Genomic DNA, 26,118 nt, shown 5'->3' on the forward strand with positions numbered 1-26,118 from the left:
AGAAGCATAACAACTTATTTTTTCTTTTTGTTGGTGGGGGTTGAACCATGGACCTTCTGCAGGCTAGGCAAGCACTTTACTACTGAGCTATATTCCCCTAGCCCCAACATACACTTCTGAGATAAACAGAAATAATTTAAATATTTCTCAAATATTAAGGCGATTTTGTTCTGTAATTGGTGTCAATTTTGACAGTGAATTTTGGAGCTTGCAGTGGCTTACGGATAATGCTTGCCTAGCACATATGAATGAGCCCCTGAGTTTGATCCTTATCAACCACAAAAAAATTTTTTTCAGGAAAATGAAATTTTTATACATTATTTGCATTGATAGAGCACCTTTCTTTCATTTTTGTTAGGAAGAGCTTGGATTTAATTGAATCTCTGCTGAGGCTTGCAGAGGTTGGACAGTATGAGCAAGTCAAACAGCTCTTCAACTTCCCTATCAAACACTGTCCAGACATGCTGGTATTGGCCTTACTACAAATCAACACCTCCTGGCATACCTTGCGCCATGAACTCATTTCCACTCTGATGCCAATCTTTCTTGGAAACCATCCTAACTCTGCTATTATTTTGCACTATGCATGGCATGGGCAGGTAAGGCGACCATTTGTTTATCATTTCTTCATCTAAATAATTGAAACTTTTTGAAGTCTTGAGTGTGTTCCAGTAAGCAGTTTATTGTGAATCCTTACTAGTGCTGTAAAAATTCTTTTGATAAAGCTTTTTATTAGAATTGAAAAATATTAGCCTTAGTGTCATGCCATTTAGCCAGTTTCTCCTTTTCTAGAGAAGCAGTTCGCATGGATTAATAGTTTATAAAAACTAATAGTTTCCAAAATGTTGAACCAGCATTAAGCCAGCTGTGTGTAAGGCTCAGACCTTGCATCATGCCTTTCTCACTATGGCTGTGAGGTAGAAAGGGCAGGCTAAAAGGAGCGGTTTCTTCTCACTCTTAGTTGAATGTTTGTTCCAGTTGAACTATCTGCCACTCTGGGACAATTAACTACAATATTATTGATTGATTGATTGATTGATTGTACTGGGGATCGAACTCGGGTCCTTCTGCTTGCGAGGCAGGCGGTGGAACCACTGAGCTAAACCCCTGGCCCTACAATATAATTTAGATAGAGCAACAGGAATGCCCTTGCTGAGAAATACTCACTGAGGTCCATTTGTTTGTTTATATGCCTCATTTTAGGTTAGGTCAAAAATCCAGAATACCTGCTAAAAATTGAATAAACAACTTTAAAAATGAACTTACTTTTATGTGGAAATAGCTAAATTTAGAATGTGTATACAAATTTCACTCCCCAAAATACCAATCAAATAATATACTATTAATTAAACACGACAGTTATTTAATTATTTTGTTTTTATTTATAAATTGGTATTTGTTATTTATTTATTTATGTATTTCTATTTGCAGTCTAGGAGTATCCCTAGCTCTTTTTAAATTTTGAGACTACATCCCGCTAAGTTGCCCTCACTGGCCTCACACTTGTGATCCTCTTGCTTCTGCCTCTCATGTAGCTGGGTATATAGGCATGTACCTTTACTGACGACTAATTTACTTTTGGTGTACCTTCATTTTCACATCATATCATACCGTACTGTATTCTAATTTTGTGTTTGAAAATGATTGAGCAGAGCAGACTTACATAGAAATAGTTTTATACCCAGGCATGGTGATGCATGCCTGTATTCCAGAGACTGAGGCAAGAGGATTCCTTCAAGTTTGAGGCCAGTCTGGGCTATACAGTGAGTTCAAGGCCAGCCCGAACTACATTGGTTTAGATGTAGAAACCTTTTAGAAGATGTAGAAATGACTTTGCTTTTTGATAAAAGATTTGCTTTTTGATAAAGATTGTTTGTATATGTGCATAGTGTTTGAGGCCTGAATTTAATGTTTGCATGGATGTATGTATTTTTTACATAACAAATAAAATTCACCACACATTTGTAATTCTACCTATCAAATGGTTAGCATTATTGCCATTTAAACTTCCCCCTCTTTTTCTTAGGGACAGTCTCCCTCAATTCGCCAGCTTATCATGCATGCAATGGCAGAATGGTACATGAGAGGGGAGCAATATGACCAGGCCAAGTTGTCTCGAATACTTGATGTGGCTCAGGACTTGAAGGTGACTGACTTCTGGGGGACAGAGTGACACTGGCTTATTAGTGATTAAAAAATAAATTTTTTGTAACATAGATGCCTTAAGAGTAATTCACATGTAACTAGGTTGTACAGTGAGTTGAGATTTAGAATTTTGCCTTATAATTTCAATGGATGGGAAGGATAGTAGGTTTAGATATGCTAAGTGTTTTTTTCTTTTGGTCCTCTATGTATTAGGGGGCTATTTTAAAAGCAAGTGATGGTTAACCTCTTCTCCTAAGTAATCTATGAGATACATTTTGGAGAAAATGGATACATTTCTACCCTTTAGTCAGTTTATTTGGATAAATTGGGATAATTTGACTTCATAACATTAATAACAGTGTGTATTTGTATTAGTCAGTGATAGCAAACCTTTTTGAGCTTTCAGTGATACAAACAGCCTGCTCTGCAGCACGTGTGCCATAGGTTCACCACCACTGATTGATACAGGTGATGTGATTCTACTTATGTTAGACCTATGCCTATAGTTGAATTTTAAAATGGGTATGGATTGTTAATTGTGCTTTGAGCCTTGCTTTGCTTTAGGTTTAATTACATGAAAAAGCACAGGGTAAAGTTTATGTTGAAAGTAATCACGATCTTTAAAATGTGACATTAAGTCAGGACTAATACTACCACTGAATATGTTAAATAAACTGTTTAAAAAATTGAACCCCCTCTCCCTAATTGTGACCAAAGAAATACTACCAGTATGCTTTTTCTGTGAAAAGTAGAATATACAAAGTAGGCCACAGAAATACTTACTGCTTGACTTACAGTTTCTAATACTCTGGTTTTTTTAGGCCTTGTCAATGCTGCTAAATGGTACTCCATTTGCCTTTGTTATTGATCTTGCTGCACTTGCTTCTCGTCGTGAATACCTCAAACTTGACAAGTGGCTCACAGATAAAATTCGAGAGCATGGGGTAAGCAAGATTTGTCTTTATTTCTGCTTGGAAATGTTGCTGGCTAAATTATCTAAAGAAACAGCTTCCCTGTTGTGTTGGGCTTGGCTCTTGGCACATGCTAGGCAAGAGCTCTTTGTCACTGAGCCACATCCCCAACACCAAGAAAAAGGTTTTAAATGGTAACCAAAATGTCATTTTTTTCTAGATGTTAGTCATAGTGCTTAGATATCTTAAAGCAGTTAAAACCAATTTCACACTGAGAAACATTGATTTTTCAGGAGCCTTTTATACAAGCGTGCATGACTTTTTTAAAGAGACGATGCCCTTCTATTTTGGGTGGACTTGCCCCAGAGAAAGACCAACCCAAAAGTGCTCAGCTTCCTCCTGAAACTCTGGCAACAATGTTGGCTTGTCTACAGGCTTGTGCAGGGTAAGAACATCATGCTAGAAAATGCTAATTAATATTGGAATTGTATTGTTACATGTTGATTTGGATATGTCAGGGAGTGAATGAAAGTGACAGCAGTTTCTGACAACCCAGTGATTTTTATGTCCACATTAGCATATTGTTTAACATGAATATTAGAGGCATTTGTGTTAATTTTTTATGTGTTGTGAATTAGGGGTCCACACTGGCTTTTTTTTTTTTTATGTGGATTTTCACGGCACCATTTGTTAAAAATGATACTTTTCCCCTTTGAACTTTTTTTTCTTTCGTTGTTTTGTTTTTTTCGAGACAGGGTCTTGCTGTGTAGTTCAGGGTGGCCTTGAACTTACTGTGTAGTCCAGGCTGGCCTTGCGGCAGTCCTTATGCCTCAGCCTGCCGAGTGTTGGGATTACAGGCATGCGCCACCACACCTGGTGCTGAGCTGTTTCTTAAAAAAGTAATTTCCTATTGTATGTGGTTTTATTTAAATATTTCTTCCTCCCCTCCTATCCCCTTCCTTCTTTATGGTACTGGCAATCGAATCTAGCGCTTATCACCCAGCTACATCCCCCAACTACTTCAGTATTTTTTATTTTAAGAGAAATCTCACAAAAGTTGCCCAGGCAGGACTTGAACTTGCTTCTACCTTTGCTTCCATAGTGTTGGTATTACAGGTGTGCACCACCATGCCTGGTTTTGTTATTAATTTTCTGAAGAAGATAGGCAGTGTGTCATCATATTGCTACCTGGGGGTTTTTTCATAGATACCCTTCATTAGATTGAGGAAGTTCTCATATGATTTACACCCATTCTTCCCCTTGGTTTGTTGAGGCAGGGTCTCACTAGTTTAAGCTGGCCTGGAACTTGTAGTATAGCCTGGCTGTCTTTGAACTCAAGATTTTCCTACCTCAGCCTCCCAAAAACTGGTCTTAGGGAGATGTGCCACCATGCTTGGCTTGAGTGACTTATTTCAGAAGGGTTTTGTCAGAGACCTTTTCTCCATATATTGAGATGATTGTGTGGGCCCCCCCCCCCATTCTTTTGATAGGTAATCTGTTATGTTAATTGGTTTTTTTGGATGTTAGACCTTGCATTTTTTAGTCACAATCTGTCGGTCATTCTGTGTGAGTATATATGTGTATACATATACAATTTTGTATATGTGTGGCTTTTTTTACTCCCTATATTGGGGGTTGAACCCAGGTCCTCCCACATGGTAGGAAATTGCTGTACCACTGAGCTACATGTCCAGCCCATCTATTGATTGATTGCAATGTTGGGGGTGAAACTCAGGCTCTGCAACAAGCTTCATCTTCAGCCCATTTTTAAATTTTGAGCTAAGGTCTCTTTAAGTTTCCCAGCCTAGACTCAAACTAGTGATCTTCCTGCCTCAGCCTCCTGAATAACTGGGATTATAGCTATGCATCACCATAACCAACTATTATTTACTTGTACTATATTTGTCTAATTGTGATATCAGGGTACTGCTGGCCTCATGGAATGAATTCATAGGTGTTCTCTTGGGCTCAAGCAGTCCTCTGCCTCCCAACTAGCTAGGACTATAGGCATCCACCATTGTGCCTAGTTCCGCTTTATTTCGTAATGGCAGAAGTAAAATTTTTTTGAGACAGGAAGATAAAAGATTATCAATGTGTGTAGAGTTTTCTGGGTACAAAGAATTTCACAGTTTTCTAATACTTTAAGATAGGAAAGTGAGTTTACCTGTCAAGTAAACATCCTTTGTGACATTTTAGACTTCAATCAGTGACTTCCTTATGTGCTTGCTAGGTGTAGTTGCTGACCATATATATATATATATAAATATATATACACACACACATACACACACACACACATACACACATATATATACACATACATATATATGTATATATATATATGGTAGCTTTTGTATAGTTAATAAGAATGTTGTTTTTATGATACATTAATATCAGAATTACTTGGCTGCTAGCTTTGATTTGTCTTGGCTTGGGTATAATTTTGTTGATATGCCAATATTAGAAAATCTGTTGATATTAGGTGCAAAGGGGCATGGTATGGCAGACTTTAGCTATGCACGCTTTTATTAGAAAATTAGGTTAGTTTATTTAAATGTTTTGGGAAATAGTCTGTTTCTTACTTTCCTTCTTTTTAGGAGTGTTTCTCAGGAGTTATCAGAGACCATCCTCACCATGGTTGCCAATTGCAGTAATGTTATGAATAAGGCCAGACAGCCACCGCCTGGAGTTATGCCAAAAGGACGCCCTCCTAGTGCTAGCAGCTTAGATGCCATTTCTCCTGTTCAGGTAAATGAATGCTATGTCTATGTTTGTTCATAGAATTAGAATAGATTACGTTTCAACATCATCATTACTAAGTTGAATTTATTACATTTTAGATATATGTGCATGTATATAGCAGCCGCTTTATTTATTTATTTTGGTACCGGGGATCGAACTGAGGACCTTGCGCTTGTAAGACAGGCAGCAGAACCACTGAGCTAAATCCCTGGCCCTAGATTTTAAAGGTCATCTGTGAATAGGCATAGTTGAGAATGGACTTTAAATCATCAAATAGAACATGATTAAGGAACGATACAAAACCACTTATTTAGGTAAGTATTGCCAGGCATGGTGGTGCACATCTGTAATCCCAGTACTCGGAAGGCTAAGACAGGAAGATTTCTGTGAATTTGAGGCCAGCCTAGGCTACATAGTGAGTTGAAGCCCACCCTGAACTCTATAGTGAGACCTTGGCTCGAAGAAAAAAATGAAAAGAAAAGAAAGTAAGTATTACTTAAACTCTTGAGAAATAAGCACTGCCTTTGAACCTGGTGTCTCTTGTTTGTAGTTTCACAGGCCAAGCAACAGTGCCTAGAGCATAATGACGTGTTATACCTGGGGCTCTTCAGCTCTCAGCTGAACTGCTCTTTTAAAAACAAGGGACATTTAAGTTACTCCCTGACATCAACCATCCCCTTCTCTTTGGGAGCAACACATTCCACTTTTCTTTCCCACTACATTGAATGACTGATTGCAGTTTAAGGAAAGAAAGCACTTCCTGATTCTTCAATGGCTTTTATAAAACATTTGCATGTCATTTTCTATAGTCATGAAAGCATGAAGTAGTGCCATAAACTAAGAAGCCTGCAAGTTCATTTAGTATTTTAAAAATCTTTTGGTGGGCTGGGGATTTAACTCAGTAGTTCAGCTGCCTGCCTCTCAAGTGCAAGGTGCTGAGTTTCCTATCCCTGGTACCAAAAAAACAAAAACAAAAATCTTTGGGTGAATAGCATTCCTTGTTTTGGTTAGTTTGTTTTTAAAATCAGACTGTCTTCCCCAATGCTGAGGATTCTCAAATTTTGACTATGTTTTGACTGAATGATTGATTTCTAATTTCTGTGATTGTATTTTAAAGTGATTTATTAGAGGTTGGGGTTACCTAATGTAATACCTGCTCTGTCATTACTACATGTTTTCAGCAACAGGGGAATTCATTTTAAGTATTTGTCTTTGAAGTTGTGTAGCCCTCTCTGACTGTTCTTTTTGTGATTAATTGTTTAAACCTATTCCTTATAAGATACAGTGTGAAAAAAATGACTGGCACAGGGCTGAGGATGTAGCTCAGTGATAGAGTTCTGATTTAGTATGCATGAGGCCCTGAGTTTAAGCTGCACTCCCAGGGGCAGAAAAAGACTGGCATACTTGACTTGATATTGCAAATTAAATATCTTCACAATCCTGTGATTATTGAGGTTTACTAAGAGTATAAAAAACCGTTGCTAAAGATTGCTTTACCTGTGTCATGTCTGTCTGCCTTTCCTTGAAATATGTTTAATACGTTTTTATAATTTTTTGTTTTAGATTGACCCTCTTGCTGGAATGGCATCGCTTAGTATAGGTGGCTCAGCTGCCCCTCACACACAGAGCATGCAAGGTTTCCCTCCAAATTTGGGTTCTGCGTTCAGTACCCCTCAGTCACCAGCAAAAGCATTTCCACCTCTATCAACCCCAAATCAAACCACTGCATTCAGCGGTATTGGAGGACTTTCATCACAGCTTCCAGGTAAGGAAGAGTTGGGTAGGGTAATACTTGTAAATTTCTTTGTTACTTAGTGTATGGCAAGTGGTTTGGAGTGACTATGATAAAGAGGAAAGAGTTAAAGGGTATTTATAGCTGTAAAATTTGTTGAGTTATTCAATAAGGAGTCCATTTTTTTTTTTTTGGTACCGGGGATCGAACTCAGGACCTTGCCGCCTGCAAGGCAGGTGGGAAAAACACTGAGCTAAATCCCCGGCCCCAAGGATTCCATATTAACTGGCAGTATGTATAATGGGTATTGATGACTTTAACAAAAAATTGTTGTATTACTCAGGCTCATATGCTGAGCATGTCCTCTACCACTGAGCTAAGCGACCAACTCATCATATATTTTAAAGGGCTTAGATCTAGAACTCACATGCATCACTCCAGGTTGGTACAGTATAATGAAAGTAGCAACTTGTACATATTAGATTTAGGCAAATGTTCTATCTTAGTGTACTTCACCTTGAAAAGTGGTCATAAATCCCTAAAACTTTCAGGTTTTTTTTTCCCCCCCAAATATTTTAGCCTGTAACTTTATAATGAAGTAAAGTTTACATTTTTTGATTTTAGGTACTCCTTTCTTATGAGTCTTCTACACTATTTTAAGTCATAAGATCCTAAAACTTTGGGGCTAAAATGTTGTGACTTTGTATTCTGTAACAGTGCTTCTGTGTAGTTATAGACCTGCAAAGATTGGGGGTTTTTTGGGCCTGAGTTGTGAGAAATAAGTCTTGACTCAACAAGAAGATGGTAGCATGAAATTTTCTAATTTTAATCATTACAATAAGCAAACCAGCTGCTCTTACTTTGACTTCCTTGAGTATGCTGGTATGTGCTTTAAGATGTATACTTCTTTTTTTTGGTACGGGGTGGGGGGAGACCTTGTGCTTGCAAGGCAGGTGCCGGAACCACTGAGCTAAATCCCTGGCCCCAGGATGTATACTTTAAATTCTTGCATGTTCAAGAACTAAATGCTGAAAAAATTTATTATCCATTTTGTCTATTTTTACTAGTTTAGATGGTGTATAAAATCAAATAGATATCCGTAGGGAATTAACAAAGAATCTAACTTTTTAAATAACTCACACCTGATCTGAGGTACTTATAAAGTCAAAAATATGAGTAATGGGCCAGGGATTTAGCTCAGTGGTTTCGCCTCCTGCTGCGTAAGCACAAGGACCTGAGTTCAATCCCCAGTACCAAAAAAAAAAAAAAAATGTGAGTAATAATGGAACTCCTGGCTGCTTTCATTCTCTCTAGTAGGTGGTCTTGGCACAGGCAGCCTGACTGGTATAGGAACCGGGGCTCTTGGACTCCCTGCAGTGAATAGCGACCCTTTTGTACAGAGGAAACTGGGCACCTCTGGACTGAACCAGCCTACATTCCAGCAGAGTAAGATGAAACCTTGTAAGTGGTAGTGTTGTCTGTGATTGTGAAGTGTGACTGCACATAAAAATTTTTATTGTGTGTCTGACTTGTTCCTAGTGTTATGTGGGCAAAAACATTGACTTTATTTATATATATATATATATATATATATATATATATATATATGTATGTATGTTTGTTTTTTGGTACCAGGGATTGAACTCAGGACCTTGTGCTTACGAGGCAGGCGAGGTGTCACTGAGCTAAATCCCCGGCCCTGACTTAATATATTGATAGTAGAGCCATGTGTTGATGTGTATCCTAGATCAGTGATAATACATGAATTTGAGTTATTAAAATAAAAATGAGAGCTGTCACTTTTGCCGTGGATTGCCAGAACAAAGTAATGTTTAATAAGAGGAAACATCCTTAGGGTATTATCCTGAATGAAGTAGGTACAGAAAAAAGAAAACTTTCAGCTTTTTAAATATATATACACTATATCAATCTTCCTTTTAACCCAATATTTTCCTAGTGTGGGCTTTTAATAAGCCAGGAGGGGCCAGGAAAATTTCAGATTTCCTTTTTCAATTTGTCAGCTTTTATAGAGTAAATAAATATGTATTAATTATTTTAAATCTAGTCTTACATTTAATATGTATTGCCATAAAATAATCATGATGTAATTTAAAGCTGCTAATGTTGAAAGTTTCCTCTCCTTAGAATTATCATCCAAAAATCAGAGAAGTCATCTTAAATCCGTAGGTGCCAGGCGTGCTGCCACATGCCTGTAATCCTAGCCCTCGGGAGTCTTAAGGCAAGAGAATTGCCATCAATTCAAGGGCTGCCTAGACTACATAGAGTTCGAGGCCAGGCTGAACTACGTAGTGAGACCCTGTCTCCAAATCAGTCAGTCAATCAATCCATAGGTATAATTAAATTACATGTTTTTCTTATCATTGGGACTAAATATTTATGATACAAGAATTGAAAGTATATCCGCTGACTTAAAAATGTTAGTGTGAAAGACTTGTCTGAATGTTATGTTTTGTAGCATGCTTTGTGTTTATATCAGTGTCTCATGCACATGCATTGATAATTGTTATATGTGATTTTTAAATTATAAAGTAACAAAGACAAGGGTAAGTGTGTTAGGAATTTGAGTTGAGTAAACTTGTGTTGTAAGTCCTGATGAAGAAAATATTATAGAGCCATGTAAAGCAGTGTATTAAAAATCTTCTACATACAGCACCTTAGTATTGAAACTTAACCACCTAGTACTTTCTTTAGTTTGTTTTTTCCCTATAATGCTAGAAGTTTATTGGTCTCTCTGGCAGTATGTTATAATAAGATTGTTGAGGAAGGGCTTACATGACTACTGATTGTTGTTTTGTTTCCTATAGCGGACTTGTCTCAGGTGTGGCCAGAGGCAAATCAGCACTTTAGTAAAGAGATAGATGATGAAGCAAATAGCTATTTCCAGCGAATATATAATCACCCACCACATCCAACTATGTCTGTTGATGAGGTGAGTCTCTAGGATGACCCGATTATTCATTGTTTAGGCAAATCTGTCTTGTTTTATTTTGGAGTTGAGGATCTCACCATGTTGTCTGGGTGGTCTGAAGTGATCCTCCTGCATCAGTTTCTCGAGTAATTGTGACAAACATGTACCACCATGTCTGCCTAGACACGCCCTTTTCAAGGTTTTTAGAAATCCAGTGCAAAGTGTTTTGATAGATATGTATAACCTTAATGTTTGTCTTAAGCTCCACGTATTCGTGTTTTGGTTAAGTCAGCTATTAATAGTATTTGAGGAAGGAAATTAGTAATAACTCTTTTTATGTGTGTGTTGTTTTTCTCTTGTTTTCCCAGGTATTAGAAATGCTACAGAGATTTAAAGACTCCACTATAAAAAGGGAAAGAGAAGTATTTAACTGTATGCTAAGGAATTTGTTTGAAGAATACCGGTTTTTCCCCCAGTACCCTGATAAAGAGTTACATATAACAGCCTGCCTTTTTGGTGGCATAATTGAGAAAGGACTGGTCACTTACATGGCACTGGGTCTAGCCCTGCGATACGTCCTTGAAGCCTTACGCAAGCCTTTTGGATCCAAAATGTATTATTTCGGGATTGCTGCACTAGATAGATTTAAAAATAGGTGAGTAAATAGGTTTCTTATGAAGCTCCTTTTTTTAAATATAAGGAACAGTAACTGTCATTTATCCACTGATGGGTGCCAGCCCTCTTAATTATACATATAAATCTGCCAGTGATGATAAGTAGAAGAAGAATTGAAAAAATTCATTACAGTTGTCAAATAAGTGGAAGGAAAACTATGAGATAGAAAGGTCTTGTTTCTTTTTATTTGTTTGCATTACGTACATAAAAGTTACCCCATTTAGGAATATAGTTCTTTGAATTTTGACCAGTTTATACCATCATTTAACCATGGTCACAACAGGAAACTGCATATTTGTGTCATTCCTCTTGAAATGCCCCTTTTTTCCCTCTGCAAACCCTTGGTAATCACTGGTCTCTCAAGTTTTGTCTCTAAAGGTTTTCCAGAGTGTCATTTAAACAGAATCATATAATATGTAGCTTTTTTTTTGGAACCAGGGATCAAACTCAGGACCTTGTGCTTGCAAGGCAGGCGGCAGCACCACTGAGTTAAATCCCTGGCCCATATGTAGCTTTTTGAACATGATGGCTTTAAAATTCATCCATGTTAATACATGTTTTAGTGTTTTGTTCACTTTTTTTTTCTGAGTAGTTTTAATATTATTTGGATTGACTACAAATTGTTTTTCTAGTCACCTGTTGGTGGAAATTTGAGCTTTCCAGAAAGTTTTTGTGGTTCATTAATTTTTTTATGTCATTTTCTTTTTTTCTTCTTATTCTGGTGATCTCACCTAGGGCTTTGTTTATGCTAAGCACACACTGTGCCACTGAGTTATACCTCCATTCTAATCCTTTCAATTAAGTAATAGGTTCATTAGTTTATTTTGTGATGCGGGGGATTTATTCTAGGGCCTTTGGACCTGAACTACATCCACATCCCTTTTTATTTTGGGACAGAATCTCACTAAGTTGCCCAGGGTGGGTTTAAACTTGTAATCTTTCTGCCTCGGCCTCCCAGAGTACTGCAGTTATAGGAATGTGCTACCATGCCCCCGCTAACTTAAAGTAAAAACGACCTTTAACACATTCATGATGAGGCTGTAAATCGTATGTCTCGCTGATTTGAATTTGATGGCTCCCACCATCTTCAACTACCAGTGATCCCATTGGGTGACTTGTTCTGCTTCTCAGAGAGTCTTTGATTATAATAATGCAAAGAGAGGTGTTGATTTAGCAGACCAGATGCCATTATATTACACTTCTTTAAGAAAACATTAAAATGGTATAAAAAAGTTGAAATATAGCTTATTTGTAATACAGCACTTGTACATTCATATTATATATACCAGCAGTGGGGTACTTGTAAGAATTCCATGTTGAAATTTAGAGAATTAATTATTGATAAACTATTCATGAATATAAATTGTATTTCAATCCAATAAATTTGTTGATTATTGTAATGCATTTTAATTGGTTTGAATACTATTATTTATTTTTGGGCAGTAATCATTCAGATTCAGATTCAAGGAGTTAACTAGATTCAGTCCATTTCTACACTCTGTTAATTTTATTACTAAAAAGACTGATAAAAGTGATTAGATCAGTTTGTACCACCAGTGGTTCAAGCTACCTGATGAGACAGTCATGCATGTACTACTGATGGTTCAAGCTGCCGGGAATGTGTTAAAAAGCAGAGATTATGTTTTATTTTCTAATGTGTAAAGAGGGAGTTCACAACTAGATTCCTCACTACTTTTGTGTTCTTTCCTTTGGCATTCTTTTCAAATTAGGTATTCATAGAGTGAGTGAGGGAAATGACCTAGACTGGTATTTAGAAGACAGCTTTTTGTGTTTTGAATGAAATAATAAATGAATGTTTTTGTTGGCAGATTGAAGGACTACCCCCAGTATTGTCAGCACTTGGCTTCTATCAGTCACTTTATGCAGTTTCCACATCATTTACAGGAGGCAAGTGTCCTCAGTATCTAATACCTGTATAATAGTTGGAGGGTTTATCTACTTTGATTTGTTTTGGGATTTGCAAGGGATGGCATTAAGACTCTTCAGTGATTGGCATGATCTCTATATATAGTTAGTGTTTACTGTTTGTTTCTTAAAACTACAACCCATAACGACCTCCTTAGATTCTGTTGAGGTGTTTAAGCAGGAGGCAGTCTCTGGGAACATGGACCCAGGGAATAATATATTACAATCGATCTTGTGTGGTTTTTGTTCTTGAAATTTCAGAACTATTGTTTCGGTGATTGATTTTTGGGGTTGATAAGCATTTTTCATACCTTCTATCAGTTTATACAAAACTGGAATTGATCAGTCTTTACTATATACTTCCAACCTTTTTTATATAAAGTATATAAATTATAGGTTTATATTTTTGTAAGTAATAAGGAAGATCAGGTTTAAACTTTTTTCTTTATTTTGGTGATGGTAGGAATTCAACCCAGACCCTCTTGCATGTACAAGTTCTCTACTATTGGGCTACATCCCTGGATATTTTTAAATTTTGAGACAAGATTTCACCAAGTTGCCCAGATTGACCTTCAACTTGTGATCCTTCTGACTCAGTCTCCTAAAATTATAATTATTTTTATTATCAAAATTATTATATGTGTGGATGATAGCTTTAGTTTTGCTAGGTGAAGATTGTTGAAGTAGCCCAAGAATCCTATGTCAGCTCTGTAATTTATGTTTGGTGAGTAGGGATGGAGATTTATTGATCCTGTGAGGTGAAAAAAAAAACCGGCCCAACAAGGTCTATTAATGTGTTGCTTCACCTTCAGTTGTCTCGGTAGTATTTTTTTGTTTTGTTTTGAGGTAATAGCTTTACTGAGATATGACTTACCATATGATATGCTTTACATGCCTTAGTTTTCTTAGGAGCATTCAATCAAAAAGAGACCAGTTATTATATGCATTCTAAAAACTTTTGAACTTTGTATTTATTAAGGGCCCAGAGAAATTTATATGCAGATATTTGGGCTCCTTTTTAAAGTTTTTTTGGCAGACTAGTTACCTTATAAATAGTTAAACATACACATACTTTATCTTTGAAGGAGTCCGTGGTATCTGCTTATGTATGAGTGCCAGGATGGAGCAAGAATTAACAAGAGAGAAATTTAAAGAGGACTCTGAAATTACTTTTTACCCTCTCACAAGTGAAGAGCATATAATTAATTTCTATTAAGACCTCTTTTAATATGTTTCTTTCTCTTACCCCTGTAGTATATCGAGTATGGACAGCAGTCTAGAGACCCTCCTGTGAAGATGCAGGGCTCTATCACAACTCCTGGAAGTATTGCACTGGCTCAGGCCCAGGCTCAGGCCCAGGTTCCAGCAAAAGCACCTCTTGCTGGTCAGGTTAACACTCTGGTAACCACCTCAACAACTACCACTGTTGCTAAAACGGTCACAGTCACCAGGCCAACTGGAGTCAGCTTCAAGAAAGATGTGCCAGTAAGTGGGTCTTTTTTTTTTTTCCTCAGGATTTATGTTGTAGTATATCCATTAGTAAGTATGTATTTTAATTTTCTTATAACACATTTTGTACCTCCTCTCCCAGCATTTTCCAGAGCTAGCAACTATTAATAGTTCAGTATATGTTCTTGCATACACTTCCAGTGCACAGTCATACCTTGCATATTTTTCATACTAATGGAATTTCTGGAAATTTTCAAAGAAAGCATTTCAACAGCTTTACCTTATGTACTTGTTTGTTTGTTTATTTATTTATTTATTTATTTTAGCCTTCTATCAATACCACAAATATAGATACTCTACTTGTGGCCACAGATCAAACTGAGAGAATTGTGGAGCCCCCAGAAAATATCCAAGAAAAAATTGCTTTTATTTTCAACAATCTCTCACAGTCAAATATGACACAAAAGGTGAGCATGGTGTCATAGTTTAAATACTCTCTCCTTTTTCCCTACTCTGTTTAGGGACTTGTTTTTGATCCTTTTTAATAATTTAAAGGTAGAGGTAATAAAACCATAAATATTTTATCTCTAAATAGTAGTTGTGGTTTTTGTAAGTATATATATAGTACCACTTTTGGAAATAAACTTTATGGTCTCATGATATTAGAAGATTTCTTTTTTTTTTTTTTAAGATTTCATTTTTGTATGTAGTTATTACTCATTTCTTTTGAGATTTCAGAATGTTTATTAGGTACCCAATAATGAAGATCTTGTGAAAAGCATAAAGAATGACGCTTCCTATCTAAGAATCTATGCTAAGACAGTACTTGCAAATGACAGTGTCAGCGATTAAGATTAGCCAAATGAAGTTAGTTTTAAGACACAGTGTAAGAAACAGCTTTCAAAAATCCCAGGTTAGGGGGAAAGGCTTTTATGTAACACACTTTTTTGAAAAAAAAGCTTCAAATTTAAGAAGATATAGTTCTGTTTATATCTGTTAATGTCACGTTGTAGTTTAATAATAAAAGATTTTGCAGGGCTGGGAATGGTGGCAGGAACTAATACATGTTTTATAATTTTAAAGCTGAAAGTGAGCTGGGGATGGTGGCACATCCCTGTAATCCCAGCACTTGGGAGCCTGAAGCATAATCGCCATGAGTTCGAGGCCAGCCTGAAGTACACAGCAAGACCCTGTCTCAAAAAATAAAGCTGAAAGTGATTATATATGTACAGTTTCTAACTACTCATAGTTTGAGAAGTGATTGACTCTATACTACCATAAAATTGAACATACTATACATTAGAATTTTTATCTGTCACAGGGAGAGAGAACTGTGGTGCCTTTAGCATCATGTAATTTTGCAAGAAGGCACATGCTGTAGTATGGTTTACAGAAACCAAACCTTACTTAATCATAGTGTGTTTCTGTGCTGTTTCTGCCCTGTTGATTGGGTAGGTTGAAGAGCTGAAAGAAACTGTAAAGGAAGAGTTTATGCCTTGGGTTTCACAGTATCTAGTTATGAAGAGGGTCAGCATTGAGCCAAACTTCCACAGCCTGTATTCAAACTTCCTTGACACACTGAAGAACCCTGAATTTAACAAGATGGTTCTGAACGAGACTTACAGAAACATCAAAGTAAGAGTTAACTTTTTCATTTTCTTTAATAATTGCTTTGAACTGGATAACACTTGATTGCACAGGTGGAATTTGAGGCATTTGGGTTTTTTGGGGTTTTTTTGAGGCATTGGTTTGCTCTTCTTTATATATTGTGTACATTAGGTATCTGTGGAAATTGCTCTAGGTTGTGTTTAAAATATAGAACTAAATTTCACAAAGAATTTACTCTTAAAGCCCTGTGCACTGTTTATACTGTGTAATTTACTCTTACAGCCCTATACACTGTTTACATTTAATGTAACTACTATTCTGAATGTGTTCATCATTCTTTGTGTGATTTTAGAACTTCACTGTCGGTTGTGCGTGAAAACAGCATTGTTTAGCATATCATATATATGTAGTATCAACTTCTCTATCCCTCTCTGCCTCCCTCCCAGAGAGCAGAACAATATTCACAGCCTTTTTTATTCTGAGGCTGTCTAAATTACTCAGGTCGGCCTCAGTCTCCCATCTTTTTAACTTGATTTTCCTCCTTTAGAATTTTATTTAAATATACTCTTTGCTCTAGAATCTGTTTTATAAAAATAATATTACAGAAAACCATTAAATGGATCCATATTTGCTGCTAGATATTTAGGTTACTAAGCACTATAACTATTGCAAACCATATGGTAATAAATGGTTTTATTTATAGCTTCTGTTAGTCAGGTTCTGGGTATCTCTAAATACCTACTTGTGGAATGGCTTTTCTCGAGAGTTCTCTGCAATTTATCTTAAGGTCAAGCTCTTGAATTCAGGTGTTTTGATTTCTAAATCATTACTTATTTCTAGGAGAAAGTTTTTTTTCCTTCTTCAAGAAAACAATATAAATCAGCATACAACTGTGATCATTCTTTGCCAAATAATTTGGGATTGTTTTAGGAACCAGCACTATATTTAAACTATGAATGGGAATTTTCCCCATTCTTGGTTACGCTGTAGTGCAAAAGAATTCCTGGCTCTTTATTTTGAACAGCTGACTTGGGCCATTCTGCTGTTGCTTTGTGGAGTTAAGGAACAGAACTTTGTTAGATTTTATTACCTGACAGTAGTGATGAAAGTTATTGCCTACTAAGGCAGAATTTTAAGATCTTGTCCTTTAAATAAAAATTTACCCGTAAATTGTGCTGGTGCCCAAAACATACTTCTGTGAGTGTTCTGTCCTTAGGAAATACAGTAACTGGAGAATTGGTTAAATGAATTGGATTTTCTAGATACTTGAAAAGAAGTGAATAAGCAATATAGAGTATATTTTAGGAAGTAACCTTAGTTGACTAAAGAAATACACTATATAATGACCTGGATATACAAAAGATTGTAATAGCTTTATTTTTTTTTGGTATTAGGGATCCAACTCGGGACCTTGTGCTTGCAAGGCAGGTGGTGGCATCACTGAGCTCAATCCCTAGGCCATAAATAACTATTTTATTATATTCTTCCATATGTTTGGTTCTTTGAAGGAGTAACAAGCAAAATTACAATATTAATTTAAATTGAATTTAGCTCTTCAAAATAGATCTGTGGTCATTCTGCTTTAAACCTACCTGAAGTTTTCAGAGTTTTCAAATACTTTCCTATGGAAGGATACCTGACATTTTTAACCATGTGTCCTTTTTGAATTTTGTACAGTGTATTTGTACTACAGATTGAGTGTCCCCTATCTGAAATGCTTAGGACAAGAATTCTGATTTTAGTTTTTTCCAGACTTTCGGATATTTGTATCTGCCTAATGAGAAAATTTGCGTGATGGGACCCAAATTAAAATTAAATCCAGGCCGGGGATTTAGCTCAGTGGTTTTGCCGTCTGCTGCTCAAGCGCAAGGACCCGAGTTCGATCCCCGGTACCAAAAAAAAAAAAATCCATTTGTTTCATATACACGTAGCCTGAAGATAATTGTATGTGATGTTTTTAATGTATCTCACTTTTGGTTGCAACTCATCACATGAGGTCAGGTGTGGAACTTTCATTTATTGGCATCATGTCAGCCCTGAAAAATTTTCAGATTTTGGAGCATTTTGGATTTCAGATTTTTCAAATTAGGGGTGCTCAATCTGTACCTATACCCTAATACCTATTACCTATACCTGTTCTTTTTTTTTTTTCCTCTCCCAGTACCTGGAAATCTAATTCAGGACTTTGCGCTTGCTAGGCAGGTACAGCACCACTCACCTATATCCCCTGTTCCTGTACCTATTCTGAAAAAGTAAAATCTTCTTTGTTTTTTTCTTGGTGCTGGGGAATCAGACCCAGGGCTTTGTACATACTAGGCAAGCGCTCTATCACTGAGGTACATTCCGAGCCCCTAAAAAAGCTTCTTAATGGTAAAAATGTATGTTTGATAATCAACCACAAAATAATATTAATATGATATAATGAAGTAACTCTTACTTTGGAGGTGTATTAGAATTGATGGCTTGTTTTTACAATAGAATAATGGATTTCTCAAGCATTTAGTTGGAAATTTTTCTTTCATAAATTAATTTTTATTTACTGAATCCTACACTATTTCAGGTGCTCCTGACCTCTGATAAAGCTGCAGCCAATTTTTCAGATCGTTCTTTGCTGAAGAACTTGGGACATTGGCTAGGAATGATCACATTAGCTAAAAATAAACCCATCCTGCACACTGTGAGTTTCAACTAAAGGTTTATGTAAAGTTTGAGAATGTTATGGTGTATTATGTACTGACTTTTGGGAAACGATTTTAATGATTATTTGATTTTCATAAAACATTAGCTTGTGTTTTGAATTCCAAATTCTATGTCCATGCTCCTACATTTATTTTAGAGTAAAGAAAAGTCAGTAAGGTATGAGTGTTGCTCTGTTTCTAAGACAGAAGTCAGATATTATGTTAGTTCCTATTTTGATGATGAATTTAGTGAAATAATGCTTCTGTGGGCACTTGGGCTTTTGTAGTATGTTTCCAGCATTTGAGTTTTTCTATTTTAATTCTAGGACTTGGATGTGAAGTCTTTGCTGCTAGAAGCTTATGTTAAAGGACAACAAGAGTTGCTCTATGTAGTGCCCTTTGTTGCCAAAGTCTTAGAGTCTAGTATTCGTAGTGTGGTGAGTAGATTTTAATATTTTATACATGGATAATCTGTAAGAATTGGCTTGTTTCAGCACAACGTCCAAGGGTTTATATTCTTGGTTGTCACCATAAAGCTAGTTCAGTTTTTCTTCGTGGATCATAGTTATCCAATTTGCAAAGTTAGATGAAATTACAAGACTGAGTCTCATGGCTTTGGGTTTTACTATTTTTTCTAAAATATGCTCTATATGAGTAGGTGGGAAGGTGAGGGGTTTTGTTTCTTTTTTTAAAGGCAGAATCTTGCTATGTAGTTTAGGTTGGCCTTGAATTCAGCGATCCTCCTGCCTCAACCTCCTGAGTGCTGGGATTACAGGTGTGTACCACCATGCCCAGCAAAGGGTTTTGTTATCATACAGATTTAAATTTTTAACTTTTTCTTTTTCCAGTACCAGGGATCAACTCAGGACCTTGTGCTTGCAAGGCAGGTGTGGCGCCACTGAGCTCAATCCCTGGCCCTAACTTTTAAATAATCTAATTTAATTAAGGTTGATTTTGGGGACCAGTTTAACATAAAGCTTTTCTTATAGGTTTTCAGGCCACCAAACCCCTGGACAATGGCAATTATGAATGTATTAGCTGAGTTGCATCAGGAACATGATTTAAAGGTAAATTTGTTGCATCTTTCACACATTCTCTGCTTTTGTTTTGTTTTTTGGTACCGGGGATCGAACTTGGGTCCTTGTGCTTGCGCAGCAGGCAGCGAAACCACTGAGCTAAATCCCCTGCCCTACACATTCTCTGCTTTGACCTTGTTAAAATGTACGGTAAAGGCAGAATATCTGGAGGAAAGCACTATAATGGGTTGAGTATATTTTCAATAAAACTTAAATTTATCTTTTCAAAATTCTAATCACATGTTGAAATCACACAGTTAAATTTGAAGTTTGAGATCGAGGTCCTCTGTAAGAACCTTGCATTGGATATCAATGAGCTAAAACCTGGAAACCTTCTAAAGGATAAAGATCGCCTAAAGAACTTAGATGAACAACTCTCTGCACCAAAAAAAGATGTCAAGCAGCCAGAAGAACTTCCTCCCATCACAACCACAAGTAAGTGACAATTAAGTGTAACCCTCTTAGCTAGAAAGTTCTCTCAAATGGTCTATCTCCATGTGTGCAGCAACTTGCAGTTACTCCACTGAGTGTGCTGTTGACATTTTGCGTGCTGCTTTGGTGAGCCTCCTAAGTTATAAAGTAAAAGTAATACCTAGGCTTAAGTCTTAACCTTGTTAGATTTCATCCTTGTAATTTATATAGTATTTTTAACTAAATGATATTTAATCAGTTGTTTTTTCTTACCATTGCTTACAATCTCAGAACTAATTTATGGCACGATGCCTTGTGTTATGGCTCAAAGTGGGGATTTATCAAATCAGGCTGACTTGCCAGGGAAACAGATTATTTTATCTGCATCAGTATGATAAGAGGAATTGAGGTGGCTTGCAGGAATACTGACTAATTGTGAGGTATGGACAGAATAAATGAGCTTTTCTGTTGGCAACTAAAAATTTCCAGGTAAACCTGGTAGCACAGTAAGTTGAAAATAGACATCTGTAATAACAGACTAAGCCTAGAAGGCTTGGGCCTGCTGGTAGAGCTTCACCTGACCGTTCAGTTGGTTTTTGTGCTTTGGTCCACTACTACTGATAAAAGTTTACATGCTTTGTTTACATCAAAATATGATAATAGAATTTCCATTTCAGAATGGGAAAGAGAAGACCTAAGACATCTCCTCCTATAAGACTAATCCAGTTAGTTTCAAATAATGACCACTTAACCTCCAGGTAATTTTATTGTAAAGTCACCTAATTTATGTGTGTTTGTGTTTTTAATCTCTTATCTCTTTTTAGCAACTTCTACAACTCCAGCAACCAGCACTACCTGTACAGCCACGGTTCCACCACAGCCGCAGTACAGCTACCATGACATCAATGTGTATTCCCTTGCAGGCCTGGCACCACACATAACACTAAACCCAACAGTAAGTAAACACTACTCTGGGTCACCTCTATTTCTTCATTATTTTGGATTATTAGGTTGCAGTGTTTTGTCAGAGTAGAGATCTAGAATTGCTATGTGGTACAGTTGGGATTTTTTTCTTCTCTTTAAAGTAGTCTTAACTGATTAGTGTTTATATTGTCTCCTCTTATTCCATCCCATGACAATTCAGTTAAGACAGCTATAAAATCACATTCTTGGATAATTCTTAGGCAGGTCAAAAGACCCTTAATGTATACTATATCCCCTTTTTTTTTTTCTGGACTGGAGATGGAACACTAAACGCACACTCCACTACTGACCCACATTCACATTCCAGGCCCTTATAGATTTTTTGCTTTTATATTCATTTCACGTTAGCCTTGTATTAAGCCATTTCTTTTGGCAGATAACTGGAACTGAGCTGATCTTTGTATGTAAAATTTGTAAGCTAGAGTCTTGAAGTGAGACTTAGTACTTTTTTTGGGCCAGCGGGGGGGCGGAACCGGGGATCAAGCTCGGGTCCTTGCGTTTGCGCAGCAGGTGGCAAAACCACTGAGCTAAATCCCCGGCCCCCTTAGTACTTTTTTTAATCATGTTGTTGTGGCTTAGTTCCAAGAAACTGTCTGGTCTGTAAGTATCAGGTAAGATAACCTCTCATTGAGCCTGGCATGGTAGCACATGCCTGTAATCCCAGCACTTGGGAGACTGAGGCTAGAGGATCGCTGTGAGTTTAAGGCCAGCCTAAACTACATAGCAAGACCTGTCTGAAAAAAACAAACTACTCATCTGTCCCTTTTCCAAAAGCCCCAACCTCACCCCTACACACCTGTACTTGACCAGCCCTTTAAAAAGAATTTTTTTTTTTTTAAATTAAAAGGTGGGATCTCACCAAGCCCCAGAGTTACCGGGGCTGGGTTAGAATTTAGGATCTTGGGTCTAGTTTTAATCTCTGACAGGTTGAAATCCAGTTTTTCCAACACCATTTATTAAATAGGCTATCTTTACTCCAATGAGGGTGGTTGGCTCCTTTGTCAAAGATGAGGTGGCTGAGTATTAGTTGTTTTTGCATCTTCTAATCTATTCCACTGATCCTCGGGTCTGTTTCTTTGCCAGTACCATGCTGTTTTTATCACAGTAGTTTTGTAGTATAGCTTCAAGTTGGGTATTGTGATACTCCCAGCCATGTCTCTGTTGCCCAGAATGGCTTTTGCTATTCTAGGTCTCTTCTGGTTCCAAATGAATTTTTGGATTGTTTTCTCTAGCTCTGAAGTATATTGTTGGAATTTCAATTGGCATTGCATTAAATCTATATAGCTGTTTTGGAAGTATGGCCATTTTCACTGTATTGATTCTTCCTACCCAGGAACAAGGGATGTCTTTCCACTTTCTTATATCCTCCTTGTTCTCCTTTTTCAGGGTGCTGTAGTTTTCAGCATAGAGGTCTTTTGCTTCCTTTGTTAGATTGATTCCTAGATATTTCAGTTTTTTGGATGCTATTGTAAAAGAAATTGTTTCCCTAATTTCTGAATGCGTCTACTATTTGTGTATAAGAAGGCTATTGTTTTTTGAGTGTTGACCTTATATCCAGCTACTCTACTGAATCTGACAATTAAGTCCAGAAGTCTTTTGGTAGAGTTTTTTGAGTCTTCTATGTAAAGTATCATATCATCAGCAAATAATGAGAGTTTAACTTCTTCCTTTCCTATCTTTATTCCTTTTATTTCTTTCTCTTTCCTAATTACTGTGGCTAACATTTCCAGAACTATATTGAACAGGAGTGGTGATAGTGGGCATCTTTGTCTTGTTCCTGATTTTAGCGTGAAAGTTTTCAGTTTTTGACCATTTAGTATGATGTTGGCTGTTGGTTTTTCATAGATAGCCTTAATCAGGTTGAGATAAAGACCTTCTGTTCCAATTTTCTGTAGGGTTTTTATCATGAATGGGTGTTGGATTTTGTCGAATGCTTTTTCTGCATCTATTGAGATCATATGGTTTCTGTCCTTGACTCTGTTAATATAGTGTATTACATTTATTGATTTACGAATGTTGAGCCATCCTTGCATCCCTGGGATTAGTTAGGTAGAATTCTTGAAGATATTGGCATAGGAAAAGACTTTATGAACCAAACCTCAGTAGCATGGGAACTAGCAGAAAGAATCAACAACTGGGATTTCATCTTATTAAAAAGCTTCTACTGCCTGCTGCGCAAGCGCAAGGACCCGAGTTCGATTCCCAGTACAAAAAAATAAATAAATAAAACAAAATAACTATTCCACACAAAAAAAAATTATGCCAGGGATTTAGCTCAAGCTCAGTGGTTCCACCACCTGCCTTGCAAGCACAAGGTCCAGAGTTCGATCCCCTGTGCTGGGGGAAAAAAAAAGATACTCTATAGGGCTGGGGATTGGTTTCGCCACCTGCTGTGCAAGCTCAAGGACCCGAGTTGCATCCCCAGTACTAAAAAAAAAAAAAAAGAAAGAAAAAGCTTCTGCACTGCAACAGAAACCACCAACAGAGCTAATAGACAACCTACAATGTGGGAAAAATGTTTTAGCAGCTGTAACTCAGACAAAGGGCTACTATCTAGAATATATAAAGAACTGAAAAAAATCAGACCTCCCAGATTCAAAGACCCAGTTCAAAAATGGGCATCTGAAATGAACAGACATTTCTCAGACAAAGAAGTAAAAGCAGCAAATAAACATGAAAAAATGTTCAACATCACTGGTCATTGAGAGATGCAGATGAAAACAACACTGAGATTCCACCTCACCCCAAAAAGAGTGGCCGCTATCAAGAAATCAACCAATAATAAATGCTGGCAGGGGTGTGGAGAGAAAGGAACCCTTCTCCATTGTTGGTGGGAGTGCAGACTGGTGCAACCACTATGGAAATCAGTGTGCAGATACCTCAAAGAACAGGGCTGGAGGTTCCATTTGACCCAGCTATTCCCCTGCTGGGTGTTTTCCCAAAAGAATTAAAAGAATCATATCACAGAGATATATGTGTACCCACGTTTATAGCGTCACAGTTTGTAATAGCTAAAGCTTGGAAACAGCCCAAGTGCCCATCAACTGGAGACTGGATAAAGAAGATGTGGGTTTTTTTATAAAATGGAGTACTACTCAGCCATAAAGAATGAGAAACTAGAGTCATTTATAGCTAAATGGATGCATATTGAGGCCATACTCTTAAGTGAAATAAATAAGACACACATGTAAATACCGAATAGTTTCTCTAGAGTGAGAAACTGAGAGTGTAAATAAGGACTAAAAGGGTTAATAACTAATAATTGATACTTTGAAAAAGGAAAAGGTCCAAAAGGGTAGGGGTGGTGGGAGGAGATGGGGAAAGGAAAGAATGAAAAGGAAAAATTATGAGAAAAGAAAAAAAAATGGAAATGAAGCATGTAAATAGGGAAGGGTGGAGGGGTGAAGGGCACACAGGTAATGGGGAAAAGATACATCATGTACAGGTACAAGTACTCAATGATAAATGTAAATATTGTATACCTAAAATGTACCAATAAAAGAATTTAAGCAAAAAAAAAAAAAAAAAAAAGAATTTAGGATCTTCTTGCTTCAGCCTTCCAGAATGGTGAGATTATAGATGTGTGCCACCATGACTCACCCCTTTTCCTACAGTCAGAAGTAGTACTTATTCTATATATTTAGAGTGGCAATTTATTACTTAATTATTTCAGTCTTCTCTTCTGCTTAATAACATGTTTTATCCAGAATCAGTTGCTTTTCAAAATAGGTATAACAGTAACACTTGCCTGCCTCACAAGTGCAAGGTCCTGAGTTCAATCCCTGGTACCAAAAAAAAAAAAAAAAGAGTACCACTAATGCTTTGAACTTTTATATTTTCAAGGTTTTTGTTTTGTTTTTTGTCTTGGTTTTTTTTTTTTTTAGTACCAGGAATCGAACTCAGGACCTTGTGCTTGTGAGGCAGGCGGCAGAACCACTGAGCTAACTCCCCAGCCTGTCTTTTTGTTTTTGAGACAGGGTCTTACTATGTAATTCAAGCTGGCCTCAAACTCACTGATCCTCCTGCCTTAGCCTCCCAAGTGCTGGGATTACAGGCATGCACCACCACACTTGGCTGAACTTTTGTATTAAAAGGACTTGAAAAAAAATTTCTTCCCCATACTAGGAATCGAACTCATGACCTTGCACTTGCCAGACAGGCGTGGAGGTGCAACTGAGCTAAATCCCTGTCCCACCTGAAAATATTTTAGAGATCATATTAATCTTCTTTTTCCTCTTTCCCCTTCTGTAAATGCAGTAGGGTGTGTGTTAATGTGTGTGTGTGTGGGACCCAGATCTAAAAGTCTTAATCCCTCAGTAATTCGAATGTTGTTGTGTTCATTATTAGTAGCTGTTAAATTATTTAGAAATTCAGAAAGTGAAAGAGACCCACTTGATTATTAGTGTGTATTTTATACCAGACATGAAAGATCAGGAAAATTTATTACAAATGAATCAGTGCGTAGCAGTCACTGCACAATCTTTTGCTATTCTGAGGAATTACAGTATTTAGTGTGTACATTACAATATTCAGACCAAAGAAATGGTCAAGAGAAACAACTTGGTGACTTGACTTTTATTTGCATAACTCTTACATGCAGTACTGTAAAGTATTACAGAACATTAAACTACAGTACTGTCCTGTGTAGTATCAGCAAAAATTACATTACTGTCTAAACAAGGTGTATTGTAAAAAAAAAAAAGACATTGAGGCTCTATAAAAAGATGTACAAAACTGTACCAAAAAAACCCAAAGGACAGGTCATAAGTCTGAGTGGCGAGTCGTAAATCTGAACAGTTATTAAACAGGTAGGTCATTAAATGAATATTTGTAGTATGGATCAAAAGATATA

At 36.9% G+C, this 26,118-nt stretch overlaps 1 protein-coding gene and 2 non-coding genes across 18 annotated transcripts in view; all 3 read left to right on the forward strand.

Annotated features, from left to right (window-relative positions):
• Cnot1 (CCR4-NOT transcription complex subunit 1) overlaps window positions 1–26,118 on the forward strand; it is an 88,068-nt gene that overhangs the window by 39,894 nt on the left and 22,056 nt on the right. For 7 of the 16 annotated variants that reach the window (XM_087205719.1, XM_087205744.1, XM_087205727.1 and 4 more), the window contains 18 exons: window positions 359–599; window positions 2,027–2,146; window positions 2,967–3,089; window positions 3,350–3,501; window positions 5,654–5,804; window positions 7,362–7,563; window positions 8,845–8,976; window positions 10,356–10,480; window positions 10,828–11,114; window positions 12,964–13,042; window positions 14,315–14,545; window positions 14,836–14,976; window positions 15,965–16,144; window positions 18,678–18,794; window positions 19,122–19,232; window positions 19,785–19,862; window positions 20,129–20,306; window positions 21,107–21,237. In XM_087205719.1, the coding sequence (XP_087061845.1) occupies window positions 359–599; window positions 2,027–2,146; window positions 2,967–3,089; window positions 3,350–3,501; window positions 5,654–5,804; window positions 7,362–7,563; window positions 8,845–8,976; window positions 10,356–10,480; window positions 10,828–11,114; window positions 12,964–13,042; window positions 14,315–14,545; window positions 14,836–14,976; window positions 15,965–16,144; window positions 18,678–18,794; window positions 19,122–19,232; window positions 19,785–19,862; window positions 20,129–20,306; window positions 21,107–21,237 (2,779 nt within the window). Of the gene's footprint in view, window positions 1–358; window positions 600–2,026; window positions 2,147–2,966; window positions 3,090–3,349; window positions 3,502–5,653; window positions 5,805–7,361; window positions 7,564–8,844; window positions 8,992–10,355; window positions 10,481–10,827; window positions 11,115–12,963; window positions 13,043–14,314; window positions 14,546–14,835; window positions 14,977–15,964; window positions 16,145–18,677; window positions 18,795–19,121; window positions 19,233–19,784; window positions 19,863–20,128; window positions 20,307–21,106; window positions 21,238–26,118 lie in introns of all 16 variants that reach the window. The other 9 variants (XM_087205709.1, XM_087205735.1, XM_087205740.1 and 6 more) reach the window with 3 other exon arrangements.
• LOC147830662 (small nucleolar RNA SNORA50) lies at window positions 6,312–6,448 on the forward strand. The gene has a single exon (XR_015449666.1). It is a non-coding gene; the product is annotated as a small nucleolar RNA SNORA50 (small nucleolar RNA).
• Window positions 17,053–17,188, forward strand: LOC147830663 (small nucleolar RNA SNORA46). The gene has a single exon (XR_015449663.1). It is a non-coding gene; the product is annotated as a small nucleolar RNA SNORA46 (small nucleolar RNA).

The sequence above is a fragment of the Heterocephalus glaber genome, unplaced genomic scaffold, assembly GCF_053883595.1.
Source record: "Heterocephalus glaber isolate CG9 unplaced genomic scaffold, H.glaber_assembly_v1.0 deba00000071, whole genome shotgun sequence".
NCBI classification, from domain to species: domain Eukaryota; kingdom Metazoa; phylum Chordata; class Mammalia; order Rodentia; family Bathyergidae; genus Heterocephalus; species Heterocephalus glaber.